Here is a 16379-nt window from a genome sequence, read left to right on the forward strand (position 1 = left end):
TAGAATATAAAGATTATAATGTTAAAAAGCATTACAGCGCTTTATTTAAATAACGAAGATACTCTCCGGCACAGCTCAAGGAATTGGAGGCTTAGAAGTACAATTGTAAAGTGGTAGGTTTCCTTTAAGTACAAATGTGGCAGAGATTGATTTGTTATTTGTTGCTATTTGACATCTGTGATCCCTTTTTTTTTCTTGAACTTAACCACCAACACATAAAAATGCACTAAGAAAACAAATTAGTTCTGCAACATCTATATAATGTGTTTATATCCCTAAATCTATAGAATTTAACAATGAACTGCTAAACCAGTGATGCTGCCCATAGCTATGCAGCCCAGCTATACAGAGAGTTTAGTAAGGCAGATCTTTAAATGACAACAACAATTGGTTGCTCTGGGAAACCCTCCTCAATATATTGCTGTACAAGTGCAGATAGAATAAATGTTCATACATCAATGATTTCTTTGGATTACTCACACAAATGCTCTGTACTTTATGGCTTTTTTACTGGTCCTCCCCCAGTATTGATTCGGAGTAGAGCTATGATTGTCACATTGCAGTTTTTGGAAGCTTTATAGCCCATATGGCCTTTGTTTTGAAGTCCTAAGGACACATTCGAAAGCAACATATTTTTCCACAGCAACCACTTATAACAGTGTTGTGAGTGGGATATGGCAAACTTCAACAGAGAGAAAGTCTGCAATGTGGTTGGACTGAAATTTGTGACAAGAGAATGTGGTAGCACAGAGTGCCTCTAGAAATCTGCGTCTGTGTATGCAACCCAATTCCAGTTTTCAACATACATGAGGCACATTCACACACTTTGAGGGTGGGTGCGTCCACACATTTAGTTACAGTTTTTGATACCCAAACCAGGAGTGGAGTGAAAAGCAGAAGCCACTCCCAATGACATGTTCTCATTTATTATGATGCACTTCATCTGCTTCCACTTTTTGGCTTCAAAAACGGCATCTTAAAACCTGAATGTGTGGACGCACATACTCCATGATAAGTCCATAATCACGGCTGTAATACCATGCCTTAGACTGGGGATTAAACTCTGTGCATTTTATTCATAGATGATGCACAGAGTTCTTATTTCCCCAACATGTAGCAGAGACAACTGTCTCTACTGCATATCGGGAAAATAAGAACTCTGTGCACTATATAGTGCACAGAGTTCAACACTTGGCTTAAACTACAGGCAAATCTAATCTAAGAGAATGTTATTGCAATTATTCTTAATAAACTGTTGCAATGCAAATCAGTAATGTGGTTCCTTAATGTAAAAAAAAAGTAAAAGGAGGAAAAAGAAATTAAAAAGCATGACTACAATCTGTTTAATCTTAACACTACTATGTGTTATATAAACCCCTGTTGGCAACAATGTAACATGTGGCTGCTGTGGTAAACTACAGGGAATGTAATGACACAGACTCCTACCCACTGATTTATGGTCCTTTGGACACTTCAGATAAACCTTTTCTTTTAAAGCATTATATACCACAGAAATATACAAAGGTGGTTCATATATATAGATCTATAAAACAAGCAAATTAGTTAAATTCCTCATTCTAAACATTAGATTAGACACAATAAATAACATACTCTGCATTCGCTATTTACAGTTAATGGGAGTTCCATAGGAGATCTCTACTGACAATTTAAAGCAGGGCTCATTCAACACCTGATTTTGGATGTTGGGAAGGAGTAAGGGGCTGTACATAGATGCGTTAACACATGGGTGTTAATTCTGTGCAACTGGAATCTCTGCTTTAAATGGTGTAAACCATCTATACAAAGGACAATAAAGTGTATATGTGTATATATACTATATATACACTTAATGTCTATGTATCTATTCTATGAATCTATTTTTGCAAAAAATATTATAATCTGAGTTTTCTACTTATGCGTCTGTGATAATTATGGGTATTAGAATCTGAAGCGGCTGTATAAGGAAAATAATGCAACAACATTGCGGAGACTTAGGACAAAAAGGAGGATATTGTAAGAGGATCTATTTATTCTCATGGCATGTCTGCTTTAGTAGAGACTTGTATTCCTAATTTCTGGATAGTTTCTAATTTAAAGGGAGATGCCCTCAACTGGAAAACCCAGATGTCAATTAATTAATATGTTTTAGGAAAAATCACAGAGCTTTACATAACAGTATAGAGCTTTGAGAAAGCATGTTCAGCATTGTAATGTTATGGAGTCTCTAAAGCAGACATGTCTAGAATTGTGAAAGGTCCTTTTTGAGGGAATGTATCTCTATTATATTCCTCCAGTAACTTTAACAAAGAGTATGTGCATGAGCATATTGAACAGAACACATCATAGTTTTCCATTGTAGGACATTCAATAGCATTTCTCTCTTCTCAGAGCATAAGCCTACAGTATATGGTTTATTTAGGTTTCTTGTACGCTTTTATCTGTGTCCTTCAGAAAATCCTGAGCTCTGCTCTCTCAATGCCACTACTTTGCTCACAGACTCTTAGTAAGTGGCACATCATTTTAATGTCCTAGCAGTTGTCACTGTAAGAGATTGTTCTTCTCACATATCACAGATCACCATGAGCCATACTACAGAGTTCTCAATCATCGGTCTTCAGATATATTTCTTATGGCAGGACAATGAGTCTCACGCCTTTGATGTTTTCAGAAGCGCGGCTGAGCTTGGTGCCAGGATATTGTTTGTGGTACTGGAATCGGCAGCTTGCAGTGGACATAGAGGAAACAGAAGGTGGAGTGTATTAGGCGGAAGGATCGGGGAGGACAGAGAAGGAAACGTTAAATAAGTGGGGTCCTGGCAGCTTCATTCTTCTATGTTTGATTTCTAGGAGGCAGAACAGAAAACTCCTTCCTGATAATTTCATTAACTGTAGACAAAAGAGAATATAAATAAAATTATTCCAGACAAAGTAAATATTCACAGATCCACAGTCAGCAAGGAAACAAGGGGGGTTTAAATCGGTTTCCGTGCCTGTCAAATCTTTCCCTCCTATACAAAGACAAATTGCTTCAGGCATACATTACATCCAGGAGGTCTTTATTTATGACACCTGACAGTCAAATCCACATTTGCTGCTAATTTCATAGTAAATTGCCAAATGATGTGGATAGAGAAACATCTTTTATATAGTAACCAGCTTAGGGTGAATATGCACAAAACGCATTAAAGTACAATTGTTAAGTATAAAAACTTTTTCCTAGCTCTACAATTCTCTAATCAGCTATCTTCAGCTAACTATCTGCAGCCATTTGTCAGCTTGCAGGTTAGAAGCTATCAGTTACCTTATCTCTCTGACTGTCTTTGTTTGGTTGGTTGTCATGGGAATCCATAGCTAGACAAAAGAGAGGAGGGTGGTTTTTGTTATTGGGAGGGGTTACTAGCACATGAATGCTCCTGATCAGTAGCCGGAGAATTTCAGTCCCCGCCACATGTCAAAAGCTCTAGGACAGTGGTGGCTAACCTATGGCACTGGTGCCAGAGGTGGCACTCGGAGCTCTTTCTGTGGGCACTCAGGCCATCACCAGAGAGGACTCCAGGTATCTTCCTGCAGTCCCAGGCAGCCCAGGACTCGCTGTGCACTGAGCTATTCTTCCTGTTTATGGGACCCTGGAGGGAAGCTACAATGATCATTCAAATTTCTTCTATTTTCTGCTTTATTGCTGTTCTCAGGTGCTGGTATCAATGTAAGCTGTGACAGAGAAGGGAGCATAAATAACAAATTAAATTTCTGTGTTGGCACTTTGTGATAAATAAGTGGGTTTTGGTTGTAGTTTGGGCACTCGGTCTCTAAAAGGTTCGCCATCACTGCTCTAGGACCTGCAGTGATGTCATAAACATGTGATTATTCATCTTTCTTTAGGTCATCCGATTACATACCAGGAATAGGATGTAGCATTATTGTTTGTGTTTGAAAGTTTGAATATAATATGTGTATGTACGACCTGTAGATAGGCGGCAGATTCCATTGGCAAATAAATTTTAAAAAATTGGTGATTAAATTAAAAAATAGTCTTTTAGGGAGGGGACCCTCTTACAGAGGTGGTCTTCTGGAGAGGTTTAAGGGTCACAGCAGCCCCCTTAATGAAATGTCAGCAGAGACCCACCTTAATGAGATGTCAGCAGAGACCCCCTTAATGAGATATGAGCAGATGTTCCCTTAATGAGATGTCAGCAGAGACCTCATTAATGAGATGTCAGCAGAGGTCCCTTTAAAGAGATGTCAGCAGAGACCCCATTAATGAGATGTCAGCAGAGGCCCACCCTAATGAAAAGGCAGCAGACTCCCCCTTAATTAAATGGCAGCAGAATCCCCCTTAACGAAATGGCAGCAGAGGCCTCCTTAATAAGATGGCAGTAGAGGTCCCCTTAACGAAATGGCAGTAGAGGCCCTTAGTGCTGGCAGATGCACTTCCATCGGCACCACTACTGTAATCAATTGTATTCATGTCTGAATCGCATACAATTGATTCTCCTCAAATCTGACCGGACCCACTGACTGCCGACTGGGGGACGACGGGCCTCGGACCATCGCCGGCCTGGTCGTGGTCGCACCCGCTGCGAATGCAATCATTACACCACTGGCTTTGTATCATCGGTGGTTGATTCAAATTTTATTGATATAATATTTGGTGTGCTCGGGAAAATCATACCATAATAGCATCTGTAAACTGTCCATGATATAACCCATTCACTATAATGGTAGCTATTGGTCCAAATAAAGGATAAAAAATAGTGCATGCCCACAAAGTTTTCTCACAAACCCACGGATGATATACATCTATAAATGAGATGGACCTTGCGCTGTCACATGCAGTTTTGCTTGCAACTGTAACCAGATGAAACAATAACTAGTGTTATAGAAGTACAGTCAAAATCTGTCCCTACTGCTGGTGGTGTAAGGGAACATACTTGTTTTGCACTTGCTTACACCCTGTGATAGAGAACCTATATTGATTCAATACTGCACAGAGCTAAGTGTTACAGCCTAGACTTTATCCAACATGGACAATTCATTATTAGGCAGGCTCAGCAGAAGCAAAAATCTATTTGTTTCTAGCAAACTGTAATGCATTTACTTTCATACATTGATTGAAAGAATTCCCTCATTAATAAAAAATATTACAAATAATTAGTACAGAATTCTGCAATACTATTGAATTTCCATTTCTTGAACCATCTATTTACAGGAAATCTACCATCAAAAGCCAACATGATAAACCAGGAACACTTACTCATAGATCCAGGCTCTGTGACTGTGGTAATGTTCTTATATTCTTATCCACAGCCTTTTTCCTTCTAAAATCAACTTTTAAAAATATGCTTATAAATTAGAAGAGCTCTGGAACGCATTACCAGGACCCCTTTGTACTGCAGATTCAAAGGCTGTTACAGTGTGCAAGTGCTACTTCACCCCCTCCAATGTGTCCTGAAACTTTCTTTACTGCAGTGAGATCACATCAGGCAGTGGAAGGGGGAAGTGCTGAGGGAGAAAGTGAGAGTGGGAGATGTGAACCTGCACAGTGTAACAGTCTGTGAAACTAGTGGGAAATGTGCACCTGCACAGTGTAACGGCCTGTAAAAATACAGCATGGAGAGGCTCTGGTAACAGCCCCCAGAGACTTTCTGGCTCATCAGTATCATTCCAAAAGTTGATTTTAGAAGGAAATACTACAAGGATAACAAATCTAAGCAGATTACCACACTCATAGGGGGATATTTATCATACACTGGCACTCGTGCCCCGCCGCTGCAAATTCGCAGCCCGATACATGAAGAGACTTCTGCCTCTTGATGTATCGGGCTGCCAGTCGCGCAGCGTTTTTCCTACGCCTGGCAGGGCCTGGCGTCGAAAGAGACGCAACCGGCGACTTTTCACGTATGCACGCAGCAGCGAGTGCGCAGGCTCGGGGACAGTAACGCCCCGCGCCGGCTCACTCCAGTCCGGCCGCGCCCCCCGCTCGGCCGGCCGCGCCCCCCCTTCACGCCCCTTCACGCCCCACTGGCGTGAAGGTGGCGGATTGTGAAAAATAATCGCAAAAGCTAGCAATAAGCTAGCATTTGCGATTATTTCAGGGCCTCTGCGCCACTGGCGGTGCGCAGAGTTCCTGATAAATATCCCCCATAGTCCCTATATCTAAGTGCTCCTGGTTTATCATAGGTAGATTTCCTTTATGTTCCTTCCTGTATTGTTTCTGTTTGCCAATGCAGATAGTACAACCTCTTAGAGACATTTACCAATGTTCTCTAATGAAATTTACTACAATCTGAGACCAGGCAAAGCACCAGTTTTATCGATCTGAGGTTGGTTGATACATTTGGCACATTATTAAACTATTTGATAAAAATGAATAATAATACATAATAATAAATATTGATATAGCACTATTATATTCTGCAGCGCTATTTCTTTGCTTGGAAGTCCTATAAAGGCAGTGCTCTATCATACAGGGAATATGTGAGTAATATGACAAAAATATGCACACATTATTTCACACAAAATTAATACTGATCAATTCTAGGGATAGCAGTCAGTGTCGCACTACCACTACTGATTTGTCTGTGAACATTACATCATTTACTATATAGTGCCGGTGTACAAATCTTTATTTGCCACAAACAAGTACTCAAACAAAATCAACTCAATACTCACTATCTGAAACTCATAGTATAGCAGCTCTGGATGGTTTTATATCTTTAAGATCAGAATTCATTTGGGAAACATTAGACTATCTCTTACGTTACGGCTGCATCCGCTACATTTATGTGAATGCACATTATGTATAATTAACAATAATATTAACAATTTCAAGGATGCAAAGCCATGTCTCCACTCATTGTGGCTGAGAGAAGCTTTCTGGGTAATTATACTGGGTTTATGTGTTAATCCATAAGGTTTTAATGCCCTGGTGGAATTAATTTCCTGATGCTTCTATCTAATCATAATAATCTTTATTTATATAGCGCCATTGTATTCCGTAGTGCTTGACAAATCATAGGAGACACTACATAACAGAGTACAAACAGTCACATGGAACAAAAGGAGTGAGAAGCCTGCTTGGAAGAGCTTACAGTCTGTACGGATGAGGAGGTGACACAACCTAAAATGCTCAAAAATAAAATACATATTTAGGCTACTTGTAACTAGGAGCTAAAATAAGTTATATTACAGTCCAGGCTGTCCATGAATGGCCCTCTGTTTAGTGAAGGTCTGGTTTCTGTGCCAGCGGTAGGTGCTGCCAATTTTTTTTTTTTTATAAGAGTCAATGAATGGCAATACCTGAGGGATACACAAAAGGAGAGGTTCTTTCAAGTGAATGCTGGGGGGATTGCCACACTGCTTGGTGCAGGGCTGGGGGTGAGAGATACATTAAGCAGAGCTCTAAACAGTTATTGTAGAACCATGAGAGTTAGAAAATAAATAGGGAGAAATACTACATTTCTATTTGACTTCACAGCTCTTTAAAAAGGTCCCGTCACCTTGCCTGACATCTGGCATCTACTTTGTTACAATTCTCAAGCCTTTTATCATGGAACTCTATGCTGTGCTGTTCCTCTGCTTCGATAGAAATATGAATAAATTGCCAATAGGGTGACACCATTCCACTTGTCAAAGGGGTGAGTTTTCACAATTCAAATTTGATTGGGTAGTAAGGACACCTTGAAACTGTCAACACTGAGCAATCAATTTAGTGAAATACAGGCAGTCCCTGACTTAAGGACACCTGACTTACGTACCACCCCTTAGTTACAGACTGACCTCGCTGTCCACTGTGACCTTTGGTGAAACTCTCGGGATGCTTTTCTTTAGTCCCAGGCTATAATGATCAGCTGTAAGGTGTCTGTACAAGGAGTCTTGATAATCATTGCTCCCATACAGCACAAAATTTTACAATTATCACAGAGGCCAAAATGTTTTTTTCTGGAGTAACAATAATAAAATGTGTTGGTTCCGACTTACATACAAATTCAACTTAAACACAAACCTAAAGTATCAATCCTGTACATAACCCAGGGACTGCCTGTATTTATAGTAGGAATAGTAGAGTAACAGCACAACACACAGTTATAGGAAAAGATGTTCCTGAATTGTTACATTATGAAGAATACAAGTATTTACTAACTCACCGATAATCACAAGCAAATTACCTATTACCCAAATTCCTGATCCTTTAGAGTGGTTCCCTGCATATTGGTTTCCTCAGATGCTTACTTCCCAGCAAAATGTTTGGCCACAAATATTCATTTACAGAGAATGAGCCAAGAGAACATAATCCCTTTGTTCTTGTGATCAATCAGTGGGGCGCCAGAAGTAGAAAATCATAATGTTATCACTCAGTCACATGATATGTTAGTTTTCTTATATTTGATGTTTTTATATTAAATATAAATAAAATTTGCCATGCTTTGTGCAGCGTAATCTGTGTGCGCTATATAAATAAAGAATTATTATTTATTATTTTAATATTAACGATTCGTGTAATGTCAGTCAATATTTACAATATAAAATATAAAACTAGATTACATAATATAATCATACTATAGGATGGTTAGACAGACATGCATCAAGCCACAAAGTCGCTCAAATCTATTCAGTAGGATCTAATGACATCATCAAAAGAAGGGTCTCAGTGATGTCACAGGTTCCTACTGAACCGAGGGTCTTCACAATACATGCACTCTTGTATCTTTATATTTGACCATCATCAGAAGAACAATGAAAAATGAAGTCCCTAAAATTAATATATGAAGAGTTCTGTAAAGGCATCAACAAATGTAAATGACAACTGCCTTCTTCTTCAATGGGGCAATTCAGCACTTTCTGAGCAACTTGCATTCGATTTTTAAGAATCATATGACAACAGATTCCCCAATACTTGTACTGGTATATTACTCCCACAGTATGAAGGAGTCTCATTGACCACATAGAAGTACAGAAGTCTGAGCCAATACTTCCCAGCAATCTCTCAGAGAAATTGACAAAGAAACAGAAAATAAAAAAAAGATCTGACTGTGAAGTTAAAGGATGAGAAATGTGAGAAACTGCCAGAAAAAGGGAGTAAAATGAGTAGGAGTTACCTTTTACTTTCAATTCTCGCCTCAGAGACCACTGACTTCGGCCTCATATAATGTTTTGTATCCAGCTAAGGTTTGTATCTATCAGTTCTGAAAAAGATTTGCAAAAACCAAATTTTGAGTTTCGAGTAGGTACAAAGAAAGGAGATAGAAAGAAAAAAAGCTACAACTGCAACTTTTTGGTTTCTGAAGACCATCTTTTCCACAGTACCTAGAGCAGTTTGTCCAAGAGTCCAAAGAATCATGTTCATCCCTATCCCAGTGTGTGTACCACACACCAGATGAAGGGCAATGAATAAAGATATATGCAAATAGCAAAATTGCTTTGACCAATGGAAACCAACCAGCAGATGACATTTTTGGAAGGCTTGTTGTGGCAATGATGTTTTGGACCTTAGACAGCATGTTAAATGCTGGAAAACTTGACAGAAATGAATATTCTGTACCAGTTATGTACATGATTCAGTTGTGCAATAAATGTCATGTTATTGGTCGACATCAAAGTTTATGATAGAACCTTTTAGATAAATTAACAATTCAGTTCCATAATATATAAAAGCTCTCAAGATAGCACAAGAAACCATTGGATCATCATAATGAGTGTCTCTACACTGTGAGACACCCGTTGCCAGTACAGGGTCTGGTAATAGTGTGGGGCATTTACCAATTTTGGCAAAGGGTCCACTTTTGGTGCATAGATCTTTCTATAATTTTCAGTGGGATGTTAGATTGTGACACAGGGGGCTAATGAATTGGCACAGGACAGAAAAGGTTTAGAACTGTCTCTACATTCATGATGGTGAAATAGAACTCAATAGACCAGCTTTTTGCAGCTCTAAGTGAGCACCAAAAATTGCAACTAAAAACATGTTGGGAAACTAGAAGCACAGTAAAAGTGTGGGATTCCAAAGTGGCACCCAAAAAAAGAAATATTTGTGAGTGTTGGAAAAGCACCAATATTGGCCAACACTTCATAAATAAGACGCAACAGGTGCAGCAAGAGAGAAAAAAAAAAGCTGAAAGTTTTCTTTTGGAAAGTGAATAATGAATATCCCCGGTAGGCCTCCAGTTTTGTGAAACTCTAGCTTCTAGTCTTCCCTAATAGCTGTGTTTTATAAAATCATGCTGGGAGTTCCAGGTTCACCAAAACTGGAAAACTACCGCTTGAAGACCTCAACCTGTATTGCATAATTTTAATGGGCGCTTCTTTCTGCAATTTTCTAGTATATTATATTTTATTCAAAAACGAACCTACAATATTTGACAAATACAGATCTGATGAATGACATAGCTCATTTTATTGCGGCTGTGCAATGTAAGAGTTTTGCTAATATGTATGAATTAGCTCATAGTAGCTAAGGCTCCACTCACGTCCATAATTGTGGCAGTGGTTTGGGTGCAGAAATAGAGCTATATTGCACCTGAACACACAGGGGGACATTCATTATTGACTTTAATTTATTAAGTGTCGTAGCCGCAATAATGGTGCTTTTCGGGCATCCACAAACTGAGTGCCGCTTGGGAATCCAACACTTTTCCTGTGCATCTAGTTTCCCAACACTGTTTTAGAGCAGTTTTTGGCCAACACTTAGTGCTGCAAAAAGGTGGTCTATGGAGTTCTATTTCACCTTCATGAATGTGGAGACAGTTCTGGCCCTTTTAGGTTTCATGACAATTCATTAACGCTATATTTTAGCACAATTCGTGCCACAAAAACACCCTGCACCAAAATTGTTAAATGCCTCACCTCACTGTGCCTGGACACTTGGCTTTCATGGAGAGGGGAGGGGTTAGGATGACTCACTTCCTCTCTCTTCTCTACCTGGCCATTTGCTTCAATTGGGATCTGGTGGCCTAAGAGTACATCGAGCTTACATTTTCTTTTTGCAAGTGTCTCTCTGTGTACTGTGTGAAAGTAACTACCGCCGCATTGGCTAGCAAAAGAGAATTAACATATGGACGAGTGCATTTGTGTGTATCAGTACAGGTTCTTAGCCTTTGACTGTACTGTGATCTTCACATTATAGTGTAGGAACAGTCAGTAGCAGCACATAGCCTGTTCAGATGCTTGCCAAACCTGTCATCATCAGAATGTAATTGCATGTTTGTCAACTGCCCAGAGGGTGTATTCTACTATTTTATCCTCTATGGTAATTACAAGGTTCAGAGAATACTGTATACTGTCCTTTAAGTAATAAAATCCTTTGAAACACTTTTGGCTTTGTTTATAGGACCACCAGCTTTAGCATGATAGCATGACTGATACACCTGCATGTATGGAACTGTCTAGACTTGTATTCCATAAGACAGTGGTAATGCATACTGAATATGACATACCAGAATGGACAGTGGGTTTCCACATGTAAGTTCAAAGTTCATAGTAGATTTTTTAATAAAGATGTAAGTCATTTAAAGCCAAACTATAATCCTACAGTGTTGTTGCAGAGCAAGGCATAAAACCCCATAAGGTTGATACCAATTAGACCATAAAGGAGAAAGAAGTTCCTTCCTTACTCCATTATAGCAGTCAGTATAAATCCCTGGATCAACATCCCACTGAAAATAGTTTCCATAGTATGTGATATTTTGCTTTCAGACTCATCCAATGACGTTCTGTGGCAACGAGTTCCATTGTCTCAATGCATTTACAGTAAAGATTCCCTGTCTATTACAATGGTGAATCCATCGTGTAGAGGATGTCTCATTGGTTACAGGCTTCAGTGTAAAAGGATAATTAGAATTATCTCTGTATGTTTGTTCAAGTATTTGTTCACTGTAAAAAGATCAGCCCATAAAAGTTTTTTCCAAAGTTATTAACCCCGATTTTAATAATGTCATTGTATGACTAATAACCCTGGTTCCACTCCTATGCACCCATTCTGGTAAAACTCTGATGCCCCAAATAGTGTGCTAACTTTTATGTATGGTCTGACTAGTAATTAGTATTAGGACAGTGTATGTGCATAAATGCCTCTTTTTATGCAGTGTTACCCATTGTTTTACCATTCTACACATAATTTTACACATGCTTTTTGTTTCCTTGGCTAAAATGCACATCATCTTACATTTTCTATGTTAAACTTCCTTAGTAATTTCTCTGCCTAGGCCTCCATATTCCACAAATTTCTCTTTGATATTATACTATCCAACTTTGTGTTACTTCATAGAACTTAGTATATCCTGTAAACATTGTAATTGTACTCTGTGAAGCCTGTATAGGATGTGCTACTACTCTCTGTTTTCTCTCACTATTAGCCTTGTTATTGTTATATTGTGTCATATTAACCCTTTCACGACCCGTGACGTAATAGCACGTCACGGGTCGGCCGCGGGTGCATGGAGAGGGCTCACGCGCTGAGCCCTCTCCATAGCCGGTAAGTCTTTGCTGCATATTGCAGCAAAGGCTTACCGGTAACACCCGCGATCGGTGCTAGCACCGATCGCGGGTGTTTTCACCTCGATCGCCGCCGGCAATGCTGCCGGCGGCTTCAAAAGCATGGCGGCGCGTGGGCGCCGCCATCTTTTCGAGGATCGCCGCTCCCCGTGACGTCATCGGGGAGCGGCGATCCGTCGCTATGGTAACCTCGGGTCTCGCGAAGACCCGAGGCTACTTTTGGTTAACCCATGCATTACAATGTGCTATCAGCACATTGTAATGTATGAGGAGTAAAATCCCCATATACTGCCATACTGTAGTATGGCAGTATATGATAGGATCGTGCAGACCCCCTAGGGTTAAAGTACCCTAGGGAGTCTGAAAAGTACTAAAAGTAAAAATAAAAAAAAGTTAAAAAAAAAAAAATGATAATAAAAAACCCTAAAAACTCAAATCACCCCCCTTTCCCTAGAACTGATATAAATATAAATAAACAGTCAAAATCATAAACACATTAGGTATCGCCGCGTCCGAAAATGCCCGATCTATCAAAATATGATAACGGTTTTTCACTGCGTTTAATCCCGTAACGGAAAATCGCGCCCAAATTCGAAAATGGCACTTTTTTTGTCATTTAAAAAAATTAAAAAATTCTATAAAAAGTGATCACAAGGTCGTACAGTCCTAAAATTGATAACATTGTAAACGTCATCAAAATCCGCAAAAAACGACACCTCCCACAGCTCAGTACACCAAAGTATAAAAAAGTTATTAGCGCCAGAAGATGGCAAAATCCCCAAAAAAATTTTTGTACAGGAGGTTTTAATTTTTTTAAATGTATGAAAACATTATAAAACCTATATAAATTTGGTATCCCCGTAATCGTACCGACCCGCAGAATAAAGTAGACATGTCATTTGGGGCACACAGTGAAATCCGTAAGATCCAAGCCCACAAGAAGGTGGCACAAATGCGTTTTTTTACCAATTTCACTGCATTTGGATTTTTTTTCCCGCTTCCTAGTACACGGCAGGGAATATTGAATACCATCTCTATGAAGTGCAATTTGTTACGCAGAAAATAAGCCGTCACACAGCTCTGGACATGGAAAAATAAAAAAGTTATGGATTTTTGATCATGGGGAGTAAAAAATGAAAATGAAAAAACAAAAAAGGGCAAGGTCCTGAAAGGGTTAATACACATTTAAACTTAGATGAGATATGCAGAGGAGTTTTGCACATATATATTGTATAATCACAGGTAACTTAAATTTGCAGAGATCATCAAGGGGAAGAATATGAAACCACCAAACACTGAGGTTTACTGTAAGCATGTTGACCTAATTTAAGTTTTAAGTAGATTTGCATCTTTATGAATGCCCTAAGAGCAGTTAACGGAAACCTATCATGAGGAATCTACCATAAGAAGTAGATCTGATGATAGATTCATCCTGCCTGCCTTTTCTAACTTGTTAAAAACATTATTTTAGTAATATCTAAATTACCTGCAGAGGCTACTGGGGCATGTACTAGCATTAGCTCCCAGTGCCTGATTAGCTAGTACATGCCCCATAGCCTCTGCAGTTAATTAAGATTCCTTATGGTAGGTTTCCTTTAAATAGGAGGATCTAAGGAGTTTATAGAGACAAGGACATGTTAAAGAGCTGGTAATACTACTGGGATATCCTGGCAAACATGAACCAAGGGTCTCTGTACAAAAGGTAGACCAAAAAAAACGATCATCCAACTTGATTGCTCCACAAAAATCTTTCTCCTTTATTTAAGGAGCAAGTAAGCAGGACAGTCAGCATCTGTCTTTTTGTCTACATACTATCAGTCTGAACTGTGAAGAGGGATACAGAGCTGGAATAGATATTTCTGTTTACAATCTCAGTTCAGAATGTAATAATATGTTCAATTCAGCTATCATTGCTGTGACCACTAATCTCCTAATATATTGCACCACAAAGCAGCAAGTGTATATCTACGAATTAGTTTTATGTGAACTATCCTAAGTAGACAGAAACAAATATGATAAAAGGATGTTATATTCATATGGTTCCCAGTCATCAGTCTCCACCATCTAACAGTTGTCCTTTATTCAGTGGATAGGGAGTTATTACCAGAATGCACCTTTAATTTACCAAAAACTGGAATATTCATTTAATGAAGCTTTCACTGTTTAATAACAATATAAGTACATTTTTATATCACAAAGTGCTCTAGGTCCTCCTATTTGAAGGGTAATAACATGATAACTTACTGAAAACATTTTGGATGATTTATATTTAAACTGTAATTCTGTAAGCTTTATCACAAAATGTTTGAAAAATGTACTACAGCTGACATTCAGCTCAAGCAACAGCGCTATATGAAGGTTAATATACTCCATGTACAACTAAACCATGCTCTACCCTTTCAAGATATAGTTCTTTATGGTAGTAGAAAATCGCACTGCTGAGTAAGCGTACTGATTCTCATGAGATCAGAAGAAAACTTGCACTGCAAGTGCCATCATGTAGAACAACCGAAAACACTGCAAGATGGTTACATAGCCGTTTCCTGCCGATAGATCAAAAGATCATATGAGCAGGATGCCAGCCCACACCAATGTAACCCTGTATTGCACACGTCAAGTGGGAAAATGAGATGTACCGTAGAAATAGAGGATTTTCCCTGCTACATTCAGGGCATTTCTTCTGCATTCAAAACCCGTTTGAAGTATGATCCTTCATACCCCTTCCTCCAAAACCCATATAGGTGTTGAAAAAAGTTGTTGAACTGGTGATCAGAGGAGTTTTTTAGCATTTAAGAAAAAACCTGACAGTGCTCAATACATCGTCCCCATCGAGTCAAACATACTCCCTTTACGGTACGTTTTCCATATTTGCACTATTTGTGTCATCAAATCTTAGCTAAATCTACAAAAAGTTAATTTATAAAATCTATATAATCTACAACATACAATTAAACAAAACAATAAAACTTTCACAGTAGCATGGGGGTGATGCGCATTTAAAAAAATAGGACATACGTGTTTCATAATATTTTTTCATTGACAAAAAAATCTGAAAATGTGAAAACACACACAGAAATCAATGGCTTTGTGAGGAATCTGTGGAAATCACTGAACCACGGATGTGATGAACAGCGCCAATGTTAAAGAGTCCTAAAGATGTGAAATGAGCTGTTACCACTGCAATCATAGTCAATCATAGGAGACTGATCTTTAACAGCAATAATTTGCAATTTCAACTGTAATATGTATCATTCATTTTGTCGCCAGTTTGATATATAACCCCATAAAGCAGGAATACTCTTAAAAGACCCTTAAATTGGATTTAAATGCACAGCAGGTGGTTGGCAATACCTGTACTTGCCACTCCCCACCCCTACGTCCACTTATACATTCAGCCAGTCTTTACAAAAATATCACTTACATTGAACCAGTCTATATAGAGACATCCCTTACATGCTGAACAAGTCTTTATAGAAACATAACTTACACGTTGAGCCAGTCTTCATAGTAACATCCCTTACACAAATGAGATAGTCTTCATAGTAACACCCCTTACACATTGAGTGAGTCTTAATAGTAACATCCCTTTCCACAATGATCCAGGCTTTATAGTAACAGGCCTTCCTCATTGAGCCAGTCTTTAAAAATAACATCCCTTACAGATTGAGCCAGTCTCTATCTTAACAACCTTTCCACATACACTGTGTGATTCCCCTCTAGTAGTAGCTGTTCTCCACATTTTAATGTAGATACAACAGTTCTGCTGTAATCTTCACAAGCGGAACTCTGTTCCCAGGTTTAAAGCTGGAAGTCCACACATGAGGAACAAGTCTGTTCCATTCTGCAATGTTTTGAGTCATTTACTGTAACTGAGTATTCGTTTCTCATGGTAAA

General features: G+C 38.8%; 1 protein-coding gene across 6 annotated transcripts in view; it reads right to left on the reverse strand.

Annotated features, from left to right (window-relative positions):
• Nucleotides 1-1328: 1328 nt before the first annotated feature.
• The window catches only part of NFATC2 (nuclear factor of activated T cells 2), a 90112-nt gene continuing 75061 nt past the window's right edge, over nt 1329-16379 (reverse strand). For 5 of the 6 annotated variants that reach the window (XM_072110639.1, XM_072110641.1, XM_072110640.1 and 2 more), the window contains one exon: nt 1329-2885. In XM_072110639.1, coding sequence (XP_071966740.1) covers nt 2830-2885 — 56 coding nt within the window. In that variant the 3' untranslated portion in view covers nt 1329-2829. Of the gene's footprint in view, nt 2886-9094; nt 9182-16379 lie in introns of all 6 variants that reach the window. The other variant, XM_072110637.1, reaches the window with a different exon arrangement.

This window comes from Engystomops pustulosus, chromosome 6 (genome assembly GCF_040894005.1).
Source record: "Engystomops pustulosus chromosome 6, aEngPut4.maternal, whole genome shotgun sequence".
In the NCBI taxonomy this organism is placed as follows: Eukaryota; Metazoa; Chordata; class Amphibia; order Anura; family Leptodactylidae; genus Engystomops; species Engystomops pustulosus.